The 17,078-nt window shown below is 35.4% G+C and overlaps 1 protein-coding gene across 2 annotated transcripts; it reads left to right on the top strand.

The window, feature by feature from the left end:
* Positions 1-373: 373 nt before the first annotated feature.
* On the top strand, positions 374-14,405 carry Gabra6 (gamma-aminobutyric acid type A receptor subunit alpha6). 2 transcript variants are annotated; one of them, XM_052195522.1, is made up of 9 exons: positions 374-411; positions 627-745; positions 1,380-1,447; positions 3,358-3,578; positions 3,654-3,736; positions 4,020-4,163; positions 4,541-4,693; positions 5,909-6,168; positions 14,130-14,405. In XM_052195522.1, exons 1-9 carry the CDS (start codon positions 374-376, stop codon positions 14,403-14,405), a joined length of 1,362 nt encoding a protein of 453 aa, XP_052051482.1. The 2 variants fall into 2 exon arrangements, with proteins under 2 accessions (XP_052051482.1, XP_052051484.1); XM_052195524.1 differs by having other exon boundaries at positions 3,388-3,578.
* Positions 14,406-17,078: the final 2,673 nt, after the last annotated feature.

The following is a 17,078-nucleotide window of genomic DNA, read 5'->3' on the forward strand; positions in this document are numbered from 1 at the left end:
CTAATTCCATGCCAAAACTAGCCGTGGATTTCTTCCTTTTAATCTACCCTGATGCCTCTGTTAATTATTGTCATTGCTCTGACTCTCCACTTTCCAACTGAACCAATCAGAGGAGTTTAGGTATCTGCAGGACTTTATCTGAGACCACAAATAACCCCAGTCCACGAGAAAAGACAGACATAAGACAAAAAAGAAGAAGGAGAACCCCTAACGTTTTCCTGGCAAACCACTTATCCATTGGATTGCTGACTGGTCAGAGTGGGATGAGGAATATGAAGGGTTTGGAAGATTTCTCCAGTTGATTGTCAAAGGAGATCTGGCGGAGGGGAAGAAGAAAGCAGGAGGGTGACCTGACATCTCAGTGAACCGTAGGATGGTGTTGCTTCTCCCCTGGCTCTTCATTATTCTATGGTAAGATCTTTCTAACTTTTTTCCCTTTATCTTAGAGGGAAGGGAGAACATGTAGTCACTGGGTGAATTTCATATTTCATAGTGAAAGACAAAACAAAACAAAACAAAAATCAGGGGTAGCATGGCTGGTATATATGATGCAATAAACTAGCACCCGTGAAACAATGTATTTTCTTTGAGGCGAGGTGTGAGAATTTTTGACTCTCCACCTTCAGGTTAGAAAATGTCCAAGCTCAACTTGAAGATGAAGGCAACTTCTACTCTGAAAATGTCAGTCGGATTCTTGACAACTTGCTGGAAGGCTATGACAACCGACTACGGCCAGGATTTGGAGGTAAGACGCTGCATTTCTATTAGACTAAATACTTGAACTTTCCTTCCTCTTTTATAACCCTTCTCAGACCCAGAGGAGTCAGAAAGAAGGCACCTTACCAGGTAGTAAAGAGGAAGGGTGCTAATACACTCTATGTGTGTATTGCAGTCTATCCCTCACTCCTTCCTCAGTCACTGACTATATTTAAGTTTTCTGAACTCTATAAGCCTTACTGTCCTAAATAAAGGTGTGTGTGTGTGTGTGTGTGTGTGTGTTTATGGACATATTTGACTCAGAGGGTTGTGTGAATACAGAAAGAGCTTTTCCAAATATGACAATTTCCTTATTATTTGTCCTTTGAACTCTATCAATACTAATAAGTTATTATCATTAGTTGTAGTAATAATAATTAATATTAAGGCACACCAACCTTGTCATTTTCCATCCTTTGAGATTGTCTCAGTGTGGATAGAATGAATTCAAAATAGAGTAATTGGAGTAAATTTTTCAAGTTTGAAAACTAAAGAACATGAACTAGAAAGGGGTGGAAACAGGCAGAGATTTAATTTACAGGTATGTGAAAAGGTTTTGTGGACTCACCATGCTCTTTAACAGCACACAGGTTAACAGCCCTGACCTTCTTGGCTTATTTCAGGTGCTGTAACAGAAGTCAAAACAGACATCTATGTGACCAGCTTTGGGCCTGTGTCAGATGTGGAGATGGTGAGTGCATTGGATACTTTTATTTAGGAAAGAGGGCTGTTCTAGGACTAATGATTGTAGGCGTTACCATCCAACTCTCACATAACATATATATTTCTGCTGGAAAGGCATTTGCCTTACAGTAGGATACTGGTGCTTCTTGAGGGTGAGTTTGTTTTTAATATTATAGTCTCTCTTCTATTCACACGTCATGCAATGACCAGTAAGAAATTCTTTTTAAAGGTTCTTGCCATGTAAGAGTATACTGATAAGCGTGATAGTGAGATATGCCTATTATTTGTTATGTATCATCCTGAGTGCGTCTTATCCAAACAGTGAAGAAGTCATTTGGATAGGTTCATGCTTTCCACCTTGGTGCGGATGCACCAGTGGGCGTTCTGGAGACTTTGTTCCAGGTACAGATGGCTGTAGGATTCGTAAGAGGGTATTTATGGAAAGTGGCAGTGAAAGCCTGAAGCCGTCTTTCTGAACAGCGTGTATCATGATATTCCTTTCCCAGTTTCCAGGTAGTATTTTTCTCCCAAGACTAAATGCAAACACCAATACAGAAACTGTCATAAATGGCTTTTACAAAGGATGCCATTAGCTTTTCTTGGGAAATTGTAATTCTGAATAAACAAAACAATTTCTGGTGATTTATTTTCCTACTTTAAAATTGACAGGAAAAAATTGAAAAAAAAATAAAGAAAAGAATGAAAATTGATGTAAATGAGAGCCAAAAAATAAGAAAAAGGAACGATGGAGAAAAGGAGGGATGGAGAAATTGACGGAGGAAGGGAGGAAAGAGGGAAGATACAGAAGAGGGCAGAAGTGAGGAAGAGGCTCCATTGGGAAATAAAAATCTTAAGACATAAAGAGAGAGTCACTACACTCAGGATACTTGTTATTTTAGCATCATTTTTTTTGCTTCAAATTTTTCTTTATTTCAAGAATAAACAAGTATGACACTTGGTATTGCAGTGCTCGAGTTGGGGCTTAAATTACTTTTATATCATATGTGTTTTGTTTTAGATTATTTTGTATAATAGAATCCTTGCAGTGGATGGTTGATGATTGTATAGATATATCCTATGTTGAAATATGCTTTTAAAAATTAAACACTATTTATAGAAATAAGTATCATGAAGTAGGCAAAAAATTAATGCAATGCTTCATCATAGTAGCAAGGTATTTGTCATTGACTTCTGTGATGGCCTTATAATTATATTATAAAAAACAACATTGTCCTGTAAAGCCATGGTTTAAAAATCAAAGTTGTGGTATTTATATTAAATATTTAATTTTCTTTTTAAAATAATTATGGCAAAGTTTTCTTGAAAGTTCTCTAGCAAAATCATAAATCCACGGTATGCAGTATTATTCTGCTAATCAATGAAGGTTTATATTATTTGAATTTGTGTGGAAGTGTTGTCCTCTGATCCCACTGTGAAGGTGAGTGAGGTGTTAAGAATAATGGCTAGATTAGCTGCAGCTGGGACGTCAAACAGGAAGCCTGACTTATAGACATTCTCATGTGGTTTCCTTTCAAGTTAAGGGTGACAGCAAGAAAGCCCACAGCTGCAAAGTTGGTTGACTGGAGGGACATGGAGGATTAATGCACAGTCAGGCAGGAGGAAGATTAGGCCTAATAATATATCTATGTTTTATAATATTACAAACCTTGGGAGTTTGAGAAAAGCAAGGAGTAGTCCAAGTCACCATTTACAATTAAAAATCATTTATTGATTATAATAAAAAATAGCATTGACTTTCTTAAGATCATCATTGATTACCAAATTAGTCAACTTCATTAAGAAGTTATAGGTGTGAAATTTACTGTCTTAATTAAATTTGGAATTAAGTATAAATAACAAATAAACTGCTTCACAAAACATTTCCCACTCTGTGTGAATATTTGGTTTTTCTCTTAGGAGTATACAATGGATGTTTTCTTCCGCCAGACTTGGACTGATGAGAGGCTGAAGTTTAAAGGCCCTGCTGAGATTCTGAGCTTAAATAACTTGATGGTCAGTAAGATCTGGACTCCTGACACTTTTTTCCGGAATGGGAAAAAGTCAATTGCTCACAACATGACCACCCCTAACAAGCTCTTCCGATTAATGCAGAATGGAACAATCCTGTACACTATGAGGTGAGTTGCACTTTCTTCTTCTTCTATTCAGTGGCTGAGGTCCACCATGGTAACCAGAATGTTCAATGTCTGCAGGCTTACCATCAACGCAGATTGTCCTATGAGACTGGTTAACTTTCCTATGGATGGGCACGCTTGTCCACTCAAGTTTGGGAGCTGTAAGTTATACAACGTTACTGAAAGTCATATAAGGCATTACATATATGTACTTACTTAGTTCTAGCTGGAGACTTGGAAAATGAAAGAAAATATTACTAAGGAAAATTTCATTGTGAGCTGAGAAATAGTATTTTGCCAATTATCAGAAGTTTCAGTTAATGGGATTTTTGTAAAGCAATAACGTTTGTTTCTTTTTCAATAGACAAGTCAGGTAATGCTTGTTTTGAAGGAAAGATAATGAGCTATGTTTACTGCTTTGTGTCATTTGCTTCAAAACTATAGATGCTTACCCTAAAAGTGAAATCATATATACATGGAAAAAAGGACCACTTTACTCGGTAGAAGTCCCAGAAGAATCTTCCAGCCTCCTCCAGTATGATCTAATTGGGCAAACAGTTTCTAGTGAGACTATTAAATCTAACACTGGTAAGAATATTTTTAAAAATCATGTTAACATCACTAATACCCAATTTTCAAAATATCTAGTATTTTATTTCATATTAGATATCATAGGTTAAATTTAATATTTTGAAGTCATAGCTTCAAAAAACTTGGTAAATAAAACCATTTGTGCAATATTGGAAGGAATTATTCTATAACATGATGATATAAGGAGCTGTCAAAACCAACAAACTAGTATGTGTCTTTGCATCCAATTGCATAATATTCTTCTATATTTTTAACGCATATCTTTGCTGGTTTTCTCCAACTATGCTAATTTAAAAATTTACAACCTTTATATTCACTGGATTCATTTTCTTACTATCAACAGCAACTCTCCTAATAAGCATGTCTTCCAACAGGTGAATATGTAATAATGACAGTTTATTTCCACTTACAAAGGAAGATGGGCTATTTCATGATACAGATATACACTCCGTGCATCATGACAGTCATTCTTTCTCAAGTGTCTTTTTGGATTAACAAGGAGTCAGTCCCAGCAAGAACCGTCTTTGGTATGCTTCACACTTTGTGTCCTATTTCCATTCAACTTTCCCTTCCTAACGCTTAATGATTTTGCTGTGAATAATGACAACTGTGAGTTCTCTCAATATACAGAAAAAAATCAGGGTCATAGGTCACATAGAATGATTCTCATCTTTTTGCAAGTGGTGTGATAAATCTACAACAACAGCAACAACAAAAAATATCCCTGCAAGAATTATAGCTCTTTTCTATGAATTAAGTGTCTTAGTTAGCAGTGCTAATATAATGGAAAACATTAACATATCCACCCAGGAAAACAAGTGTTTAATATAGTGAATCTACTCATGTGAATTGTATCTCACTTTCATTGGGTTGAATAAAATGAAGTTGGCATTTTGAAGATCCCAAAGTAGATAAATATTGACAAATTTTCTATAATTCAGCCAAATATTTACTTCCATTTGTGAAGAATAAAATCACTATATGGTAGAGAAAACTTACATAATAAGAACAAGAGTGGTGACTGAATATTATGAGATGCAAATCCACTTTTCCCTATATTTTTCAGTTATAAAGTTAATAGTCAATATGAGAGATCTGATATGTATGATTTATTATGATTAATTCTTCATTATTTATCATGATTACTTATTATGATTATTATTTATTATGAATATTACTGGATCTACTTGGATTCTACTTGCCAGAAATAAAAGTCTTCATATGAATATCATGAACATTGCATATCTATAAATTACACAAATTCCATCACAATTCAGGCAGAAAATCTCCCAGCATTAAGGTAACAGAATTCTTTCCTTCATGAAAAGAATTACTTTTCTAAAAAAAAATTATTTGTTTACTTTAATTGAGTGACAAAATTCCATATTGGCTTTCTATTCCTGGTTTGCAATGAAAGATAATCTTGGCTTCTAAAAACAAAGATGGAGGATTTTCAAAGTTCAAATCACAGTAATTTGTTCTATTTTCTCAAACAGGAAACAAGTAGAACTCTCCCTGATCAGCATTTTATTATAGTAATTTAGTTCAACAAATATACTTATGGGAATTTTATTTTCTAAGTCAGTGCACTAGGTTGGGATGATGTTCAAATGTTAACATCCATGATAATGCAAGTAAACCCACAAGTGGGAGGCCAAGTGGTCCCTCACTAACCTGTTCTTGGACCCCTTTATAGCATTCCTGATGCCAAATAATGTGTTTCTCCATCTTTTTAATTTCAGGAATCACCACTGTTTTAACCATGACCACGTTAAGCATCAGTGCTCGGCACTCTCTACCCAAAGTGTCCTATGCAACCGCCATGGATTGGTTCATTGCTGTGTGCTTTGCTTTTGTCTTTTCTGCTCTCATTGAATTTGCAGCTGTCAACTACTTCACCAATCTCCAGTCACAGAAGGCTGAAAGGCAGGCACAAAAGGCAGCCACGCCCCCTGTGGCAAAGCCAAAAGCAACTGAATCCCCGGAAGCTGAGATTGTTGTGGTAATTGTTTTGCCTTCTACTATTAGCCAGCAGGTAGAGAAAGCAAGCTAAGTCCGTGGCAACATATGCATAAGCAGTCCTAAACAGTATTTGTTGAACCTAAATTATATAACTAGAGTTTCTAGGCGAATTTTGTTTCACAGGGTGAAGCTGTGGAAAAGCCTTCATTTATCTTTCCTCTAAAGTTTTGCTATTCTTTCATCATCTTTACTTGTCCAGTCAGAGGCTAGGCTATCAAAGGAGACTAGAAAATTCTACTTAGCTGTTAGAAGCTTCCTTTGAACAGGTTTCCTTATAGCAGCTAGGGGGAATAAAGTTTTTAAAAAAAACCCAAACAGTCCTAATGAGGCTTCAGGGTCTGAAGAGAAAGAAAAAACTCCTGTGGCATGGGCGGCTTCTTTATTTCATAAGGTGAGAAGATGAATAATAGGTCATAGAGGTTCTCTGAATGATGGAGAGAAAAATATAGGGAGGGAATAAAATGGGGTGGGGGAGGCCATTTATTGATCCATTCTAAATTTCCTGCTTTTACAAACAGGAATATCCAATCTCAGAGGTCAGAGCTGAGTAGGCATTCTTAAATGTCATAGTGTTTGCCAGAAATATGACCTGGTGGAAAAAATCTGGAATTGATTCTAGAATTTCTGTTGTTTACCTTACGGGCTAGAACTATTCTCTCCCCATCAAAGTCGTAAGGAAACAAATGTGCCTGAGCTTGTACTACAGAATAAAACACATTTTAGAACATAGATGACATCATTCCCCAACGTCTTTTGACCTACTGATATTTTCTGTTTATAAGTTTATACAGAGAATACATGCATATATATAATGAAAGTGTTTATAACAAAAATATGCTCTTGGCTTCCTTGACATGCTTGAAAATTATTTGTTAATCAGGCAAGTTTAAAAATCAAATATTTAAATTCCAAATATCTTAAAATGTGTTTTATACTAGTGAAAAAAGTAAATTGCATTGCAAACTATCTGCATACACATATATAATCTACATTATTCAATATTTATATTTGAACTTAGCATATTTTTTAAAGGATTATTTATCAGAATTTAAAGGGGTTTGCAAAGGGTTAACTGAAAAGAAGCTATCTGGCATAATACACGCTGTGGAGCTTAAATCTGTTCTTCTCAGATAAAGGAAAACAAAGTTTGGACTTTGTTTTCTTTGGTTTTTTTCCCAGAGAAGATGATCAAATATATGTTTGAGAATTAGAGCGGAACAGAAAGATATATTTAGCAGAAATAGGATAAATGAAAAGAACCTAAAATGATTTTGAATAAACTCACCAATTTAATGTTGGAATATAACAAAATAATTGTTTTCTTCATTTTATTTTATTTTATTTTTAGAAAACTGCATTAATAGATATAAATCCTGTCAGATGACTTTCTGTTGCAAATTCTATTTGTCTTTATGAAAAATTCTATTTTCCTGAACTTCTCTGCTTAAGTATTTGAAAACAATGAATAGGATATTTGTATTTGTTCCTAAGACTAAAGTGTAAAAAAGTAAGACCAAAGCTAGCCAAACCCCAAAATGCAAACTTTAAGGGTATCAAAATAAATACATATGATTATGAAGGACATTTATATTTAATTTGTTCATGGCAAAACCTAGCAAGTTTCTTTATAGAATGGAGCAGAATAAATATAAATTGCACATTGGCTATTTACGTTATACAATGCTATATTATGATTGCAAGGTCATTTTATTTTTCCCCAAATATCATGACATTTAAAAATGCCTATTCAGTTGTAATCAAAACATTATTTTGAAAAGTTCGCCACAGAAACCACAGATTACTGTGGTGAAGGTGAAGTACATTAATTTGCTTATTTCCTGTTACTTTAAAGGTCTAAGCCCTTTTTGCCTCATTCCCTGGTGTGAATGCTCTCAACACCCACCACTGGGTTCCTTTCACTAGTACTTTTCCTAATATGGTATGTGTCCCTTACAAGAGGTGTGACAGCATTGTGCACCGGCACATAAAATCTGCCTATAAAATTGACTAAAACTTTGTTAGCCAGAAGAGACAGTGACTATATCCTAATTGCCACCTTATTTGTGGGGAGGCTAAGGTAAATTGCTTAGACCTTATGTATATGTAAAGTTTCTTATACAGAATATGGAGTATCACCATATTCTCATATAATCTCATCCCTCATGGAGTGGCTTGTACAGCAAGAAGAGAATTGCCAATGAGAGAAATAAGTCCGTGGTTAACTATGAAAAAGGCTTTGGCTAAAGACAAGGAGTAGCATGAAAATATACACACGGGAGTGTCTGACTCGTTTTGAAGCGTGGCTTGTATAGAAGTCCAAAGCTAATGGCTAGGAACTCAGGCATAAAGGCAGAAATGAAACTGTTCTTTAAGCCAGTTCCTCTTCAAGGTGTATATATCATATCCTGAACATGCTATAGTCAACTATGCACAGAGATGTGAAGGATAGGATGCTAAACTTTACCTCTCCTTTTCCAAATTTGCCTAAGATTTCTTTCAATGCCATGAGTACTCCCTAAAAATAAGATTGGAAAACTCTAAGAAGCACAAAGCTCTTGGCCTCCCTTCTCCAAGATTGTTCCATCCTATATATCCTTGGGACACAGGAGTCTATTAGGTGATTATATGTTTGTTAGATAGATGTTTGCTCCTTATAGTCTATCACATCCTCACCCACTTCTCCAGTTGGTACACTTAAAAAACAGTCTGGATCCCTTAGAGCACTGATGTACCAGATAGATGCCAATAAGCCATTTTTCAGAGGACATTTTGTAATCCACTGTGGTATCAATAATTCTTGCTCCAACATAAATTGTTTATAAAAATAGTACACTTCTGATTTTCCACAATATTAACATGATGGTTTTGAACACTCTTTACAAATACTGTTTTTGTTTTTGTTTTGCTTTTTTTGCTTTTAATTTTGTCTCATTTTGGTGCATACAATGAGTGGTTCTATAAATAATTGTTTGGTGTGTTGAGTCATGAGACTTGATTAGAATAGCTGTGTTAAGAGAGTATATATTTAGGCCCTAAATTATATATTTAGGCTCATTAGTTAAGTGTACTAGCTGCTCTTATGAAGGGTCTGGGTTCGGTTCCCTGACCCGACATGGTAGTTGGTATCCACCTGCAACAACAGATCCAGGGCATTTAATGTTCTCTTCGACTTCCTTAATCACAAGGCACAGCAAGCAAATGGTGCATATACATACAAACAGGCAGAACATTTATATAAATAAAATAATAATAAAGAACTAAAAATATGTTATTGAGATGATATATTTTGGCCACTTTATTTAAAATACTAGGCAAATATCAAGTATTTCTTTAATGCCTTATCCCTACATCAAATAATTGATTATCATGTTGTCTACTTTAACTCAAGGTACCTTTGCAATATAATGTTACTTAAAACAAAGAGGTGCTCTAAAAATACCAAGAGCAGGATGGCACTCAGCAGCGGGGGAGCTCAGGAAAATTTCAAAACCACAGGTGTTCCACTCAAAACCCTGACAGCCCCAAGCTGAGCCCTCATCTGGACTCTGACAAAAGCCTATTTTACCATCAACCTAAGCTGCTGGGTTTACAATAGAGCAGGTGGGGTCTGATACAAACCTGTAGCTTAAAGGGTTTTCAAAATCAGCTTTCTTTTCATTGCAGAAATGTTATGTTTTTCTTCTAAATTGGCACCTAGTATCCTCTGGCTGCCAATTCTTAACTATCCAGTTGCTGTTTATCCAATGTACAGTATTAAATACAGAACTCCTGCATTTCCTTTATATTTTTACATTTGGTTGGAATTCCTAACCAAATGATTACCCTTTACCTCTTGTCCAGTTACTGCTGGGCAGGTAAACAAACTGGATTTTAAACACAGCTATTCTCCCAGTAGGCATTGGATAATGCCTGCATGTTATCATGAATTGGAATGAAGGAGCTAGTCGAACCTTGTAAAGCAAGGTCTTCAACATTGAGCAAGATTATACAGGACAGTGTTCATCCAGAAAAAAAATCAACTGATTTAAAATATTAATAATTTAGAGCCTGAGAAACCCCGGGTAATGCTGATGGGAATCACAGGATAATAATTGCTAAGAGCAGGGTCTTCAGCACCTAATTTTAATCCAACCCTCTACACACATAGACCTAAATGAGCTTCCTTACTCCATTTCAATTTTTTATATCTAAAATGATCCTGATGTGACATTAAACATGGTTTCAAATAAGTAAAATTATTCATGTAAATGTTCTCATAGTGCTTGTCAACTCCTGGAAAAATATTTATATTTTCATTCATCTTTTGATTAGGCATACGTTTTGAAAATATACTCTGTTCCATGCATTGACTAGGCACTCTTGCTTGAACAGAATGAGCCAGTATCATTAAGAAGACATCTTGGTGTGAAAGAAGATAAGACTAAATAGAAGTAGTTATATCTAGAAGAGATAATATGATCCAAGATACAGGAGTTCTAGAGAGTCAGGAAAAGTATATGAAGGTAACATCATTGGTGACAGTGGGTGAAGCATGTGCTTTCTAATAAGATATTTAAAGGTGGGATAGCAGGGGAACATAATTTTGAGAAACTAAGTAAATAAGAAATGGAAAAGGGAAGCATATTTATGCTGTACATAATTGAAAAGACACAACTAAGATTTGCTAGGCAAATATTTGTTAACATATACAGCATCCATTTTGCTCAAGTTCTTATCAAATTAGGAAAATATGCATGACAACAGGAATAACTGTCCCGAACATTAAAGATAGGAACTAAAGTTAAGGCAGAATCAGAGCCCCTGATGTTTGATGGCGCATCTAACCCATATCACAAGTGTAGATGTGAAGTTGTAACATGGAGTTTGTAGACTCTAATATCCTAGGAAATGTTTCTCAAAGATTGTTTGCAAGAGAAGGAATGAAAGAGATCCTTAGTTTTAAGCTGTTATTTTACTTTTTCTGATTCATAGCTCTTACTTTTGGACTAGGGTCACTTGGTGATCTTTATTGAATTTTTCTGACAATATGGGAATGCCAAGGTAATAAAAATTGCTTTCCTACTCCAAAGCACTAAAAAAGAAAATACCAACATCTTATAATCTTATAATGCATTATATTTATAGTCATTTTCTCAGTCTCAATGAATGAGTCAGATCTTACCTCTTAACTGAAATAAGAAGAAAAACAAGTTTCAGTCGGATTGGATATGATGTTCACAATGATAACTCCGTAAAGAAAGTCTCAAGGGTTTGTCCTTTTCTACTCTATCATGGTTGTAGAAATTTTACTAGAAAAAAATGACTTTGGTGTTCCAGGTGTATGGAAGGAGAGTGGCTCTTAATTTGTAGAGTGGAAAAGTGGAATTTTGTGCTTTCAGGTAGATAATAATTTAACATTTTAATGGGTAAAATAATATTAATTAATGAAATTAGGGTCTAAGAAATATGATTGAAAACATTCAGGAAATAGTGCCAATAAAAAAAGACACGAGTGTATGGTATGTTAAGACCAAAATATTGTCATTATGGAACAAATAAACCACAGCGTAGTGACCACAGGATTTAATCCTTAGTGCTCACTCAGTTTTAATAGATGATATCACTCTTTTCATGGCCAGAGTTGGACAAGTAGGTCTTTGCCTATTTTAGCCTCTCTTCTCCTTCAAGAACTATGAGTCATTTAACTCTGTAAAAATGCCAACCATAGTACTAAGCCATGAGATAAGGCAACCTTCATATGAAATCCATGATTATGTAAAATCAGTCTCATTTGTTACCTGTAGGAAGAAACAGATATTTGCCATGGTTTTGTTTGTTTGTTTGTTTGTGGTTTTTTTTTTTTTTTTTTTTTTTGAGACAGGGTTTCTCTGTGTAGCCCTGGCTTTCCCGGAACTCACTCTGTAGACCAGGCTGGCATCAAACTCAGAAATCTGCCTGCCTGTGCCTCCCATGTGCTGGGATTAAAGGCGTGCACCACTGCCTGGCCGCCATGATTTCTAAAAACAGAGTGGGCTGGAATTTTTTACAATGACAATTGTTACTTAGAGAGCCAGAACTTTGCATGGGTGAATCAAACAATGAAGTCCAGGATAAAGAAAAAAAATCAAAACAAAATAAATAAAAAGATTCTTGAGTTCCTGCAGCCCAAATGTCACCACACTAGCAGGCCACTGTGATCCTGTGGCTTAGGCAGCACAGGAGAGGTGACTGTTTCATCCTGTGCTGCAGGGTGGCTGGCTTTAGCCACATGAGTTTGATCACATGAGGAACACAGCATACTATGCTGCAAAGTAGTGATTTTCTTGCCAGAAAAGAAACAACACCATTTGACAAAATCAAAGGGCAACAAGCAGCAAATGTTTGAAGGTAAGGAGCCAGTAAAACAATGTTGCCCCAGGGAACATGGTTATTATAATATGTAGACAAAAAACAACAACAACAACAGGAAACAATGGAAAGGCACCTAGACTCCAACAGCCTGGAAGGATTCTAGATGAGATGAAACCAAAGTCTCTGAACTAAGGCTCAGTAGTTTAGAGCAGAGAGAATAATGTGTTGGAAATGGACAGACACTGAGTAGAGCTGTAGGCTTTACTAGAAGTGTGACCATAAAAAACCTGTTCCTGTTCCTTTGACCCCTACTTTCACAAATGTTAATTAATGCACTTAATATCTCTTTCAAAAGTGATAGATCCTATGATTTCAGTAGAAATTAAACTCAGTGATAAAAAAGAATTTTATCACAGAGCAGCTTTCATGTTAGTGGATCAACAATGAACTATTTGGGATGATTTCAGAGAGAAGCAAGTGGAGGTGTGTTCCTTGGGAAGATGAAGGCTCTCTGTATCCAAACATTATGTGTAAAGTCAGATATATTTCAAAGCATAAACATTCTCCCATTTTTTTTTAAAGATACCACTGGTTCCTAGCCTTTGATATACATTGGTCTGATAGACATTGGCTAATTCTCTTAAATATCTTCTGGTTCAAACTCCTAAGTTTAAGAATATAAAGATTTAGGGCAGAACTTTTTCTAAAAGGCTATGCTATCAGTGACCAGAACTAAGATATCTTTGTCATAAGTAAGTGTCCACATATTTTAAAAAACCAAATGCATCCCACTACACACACACAAAACACACACACACACACACACACAAACACACACACACACACACATAGAGAGAGGAGAGAGAGAGAGAGAGAGAGAGAGAGAGAGAGAGAGAGAGAGAGAGAGAGAGAGAGAGAGAGAGATGTTGAGGCAGAGACAGAGACCAAGACAGATGGAGAGACAGAGACAGAAAGACAGAGATACTGAGATAGAAACAAAGACAGAGGTCTGAAGCAGTGAAAAACAAGAGAGACATGCTTGATCAAGTGCATTTATTGGTTTAGAGAATTAAGAATAATTTTGTAACCTGGATCAATTTTCCCTAATATAATTTTCTATCTAATTGTTGAAATATAGTTAATGTTTAGCATCTATTGTTGATGGATTCAATGTCAGATTGAAGCAAGCTACTGGTTTTTGAAATAAGGCTAGAGATATATGGTTCAGTGGTAGAATACTTGCCTAGAACACATGAGATCTTTATTATAATTCTCAGACAGCACAAAAAAGGGGTGGGAAGAGAGTGTGGCCATCTTCAGTATTTTCTTGAGGGCAGGATGAGTTGCTTACTGATAGAGACATATTTAACATGTGCAAAGTCATGCATTTAACCTCTACAACCACACACACACACACACACACACAGACACACACACACAGTAAAAGCTTTGACATAAATTTAGGAAATGATGATATAACACAGTACTGTGAATTTGTTCATGATTTACCATACATAGTTAATAAATATGTGTCAGTGATAAAGTCATGCTTGTCTAGCCTGGGTATCGCTGTCATTTTGCTTTGTTGATGATTTTTACCTTTTTTCTTAGCATTCTGACTCCAAGTACTATCTGAAGAAGAGAATCAGCTCTCTGACTTTGCCCATTGTTCCGTCTTCTGAGGCCAGCAAAGTTCTCAGTAGAACGCCCATCTTACAATCAACGCCTGTCTCTCCCCCATTGCTCTTACCAGCCCCTGGGGGCACCAGCAAAATAGATCAGTATTCTCGAATTCTCTTCCCTGTAGCATTTGCAGGATTCAACCTTGTGTACTGGATAGTTTACCTTTCCAAAGATACAATGGAAGTGAGCAGTACTGTTGAGTAATTTGCAGCCTGGAAAACCTGGGTACTGTAGTTTGACATTTTCCATTTTCCTCACTGACAGAACGCAAATTATTGAGGTTGCAATAGATGGTCTCATTTCAGATATGATGTGAAAACTGAACATCTTTATTTCAAATATGGAATGAGCATGTATGGGCTCAAAACAATAATGTTACTTTTCAAAATTAAATTTAGAAGTCTTCTGAAAGTACACATTTTCTGTACAATAAAATAATAATAATAAAGTTGTAATCATCTATGTGGATAAGGTAGAATCAAAATGAGCTTGCCAACCTTTGTCTTCATTATTCCATATTTTTAATTGTCACTGTAAATAACATTTTCCAGACAAGTTAGATAAACTCAGACATTCTGACCCTTCTAAAGCTTACCTTAAATTTGTTTATTTTGGCTTAGTTTCTACTCTAAATATTTATTGTTTAGATAGCATGCTGGAGGCCTTTACGATTTTACAAGAACTTTCAGTGGCATTGGACTGCTTATATCATGTTTAGACATTTCTTTTTAACCTTGCTGTGCTATTTTACCTCAATAAAATGTGGCATTATATACACATAAATAATACATAGTTTATAAATTATGTATGCATATGTACATAGCTTTAGTTATGCTGCAATACTGTTGCTATTTCTCACTAAATTCACATTTAAAAAGAAGTTGCTTGCCTTAATACCAGGAGGTTCTAGGAAGGTCACTTGGTGTACTATAACTGTATATTCTGATTATGGTTGCTATCATACGTTACACTTTGCTAAATATAATGCTAAATAAAACCACAGCAAGCCTGCATCACTGGTTTTGATTCATAAAAATGGGGAGATAAGTTTCCTTGAGTACCACGTCACGAACTGGCTTCCTCCTCCCCAGTGTTCCTAACAGCCTTTCTGAGACACAGGAGATGAGACAGCCAAGCACAGTCGGAGGCAGAGAAGATTTGAACCACAGTCAAACAATTGCTGCTTCTTTTTGCTTTTCTATAATCAACACTAAAATATGGATGACAGTTCTCTTCTCCCTTTTCCCCAGTACTGGATGATTCCTTAATGTTTCCCCTATATAAAATTACTCTATGGAAAATCAGGCATAAGAGAAGGCAGACCATGAAGTCTGTTCAAATGGACTGAATCTCTGAATCAAAAAAAATACTTTTGTATACATTATTTTGTCCCTGTCCATGAAAATACCCATCTATGACAGATAAACAATTTTCAATTGTATTTAAAATATCCTCTACTAAAGATGAAAGATCCAACTAAAGTTGGATAAGATTTATATCCAACTTATTATTGCTTTGATTTTTGAACCAAGTGTCTTTGAAGTCTGTAGACTATTTTTACTCCTAGAAAAGGATGACTTGGATATGTCATTCTAAAGAACATTTTAATACTGAAAAAATATGCTATTTCTTTACTCTATATAAACAAAGATGGTATAATTACACAGAAATCCATTTCTGGTTTAGGGAATATGTTAAGTAATTAAAAGCCAAGTAGATCTCTATCTTCATCTAAGCTATTGAGTCTTCATCTCAATTATGTCAAGCATATTCTTCTATTTTCTCCATTTAAATATGAAGAAACCAAGGCAGCAATGGAAGAGTCCTTGGTTATGTAATGGCATGTGATCATCTGTGAAATCATATACATACAAGTAATAATATGTGGACTGAGCAGATTATAATTATATATTTATGAATCTATTTTTACATTCATATATATGAAGCAATATGTCTTAAAAACTAGATGCCAAGACTTTTAAATAGAGTGAGAAAGGGAATAACTGCAGATAGGAAAGGAAGGGTATATTTCTCCTTAAAATATATATCTTTATAATAATTCATATCTCTATCTATCTATTTATCAGGAAGAGAGAGCAAGAGAGAGAGAGATAGAAAGAGAGAGAACTAAGGAACTCAGAACATGGAAAATGTTTAAAAGCCCATTAATGTGCAAATCATTCCTGAGTGCACTGGTATTATTATATTATAGCTAATTCACACCTTAATCATAACCTTAACCCACACCTATCTCCATCTAATAAAATACAAGTCTCCTTTGCCTCTCTCCAGTGCTCCCTTATCCCACAATTGTTTTCCTGGACTTTGACATCCTCCATGTGTTTCTTATCTTCACACCGTGCATGTTTCTTATCTTAACACCATGAATGTTACTTACTCTTCACAGTAGAAACATAAATAAAAACATGTAAGGCCTAACAACTCCTCAGTAATAAAATGCTATTGAATAAAATAAATGCATCAAATTATAAAAACTTCCTAACTTCTTTAGGGTTGTACAGAATTCTATTTCTGAATATATGCCTTGGGAATGAAGAGTAATAGAAACTAAATGAAAAGAAAACAGCTTCCTCAGTCAAATAATTTGGAGGAAGAGATGCTGAGTCAATATTAAAACAGGTTTCACTTCTGCTAGACTCCCCACAGTCTTTATTGCACTTGTGCGAGCTGAGCTGCTAATAGTTTTCTGTGGGAAGATACCGTTTCCTATCTCTTTATGGCTGTGAACTTCACTTTGCAAAAGAAAGTCTTAACAACAGAATTCCCTAGAAAACAATCTGGGAAACACCACTTTAGGTACTATTTATATGATTTCCTCTATTGCCCCCCAATTAAGCAGATATAGAATTCAATGAG

This window comes from Apodemus sylvaticus, chromosome 10 (assembly GCF_947179515.1).
Source record: "Apodemus sylvaticus chromosome 10, mApoSyl1.1, whole genome shotgun sequence".
NCBI classification, from domain to species: domain Eukaryota; kingdom Metazoa; phylum Chordata; class Mammalia; order Rodentia; family Muridae; genus Apodemus; species Apodemus sylvaticus.

Excerpts from the sequence above, each read along its gene's own strand:
- Gabra6 (XM_052195522.1), top strand. The coding sequence starts at position 374 with ATGGTGTTGCTTCTCCCCTGGCTCTTCATTATTCTATG. Across the intron at positions 1,448-3,357 it reads CTGTGTCAGATGTGGAGATG|GAGTATACAATGGATGTTTT; the intron begins GTGAGTGCATTG and ends TTTTTCTCTTAG. Across the intron at positions 3,737-4,019 it reads TCCACTCAAGTTTGGGAGCT|ATGCTTACCCTAAAAGTGAA; the intron begins GTAAGTTATACA and ends TCAAAACTATAG.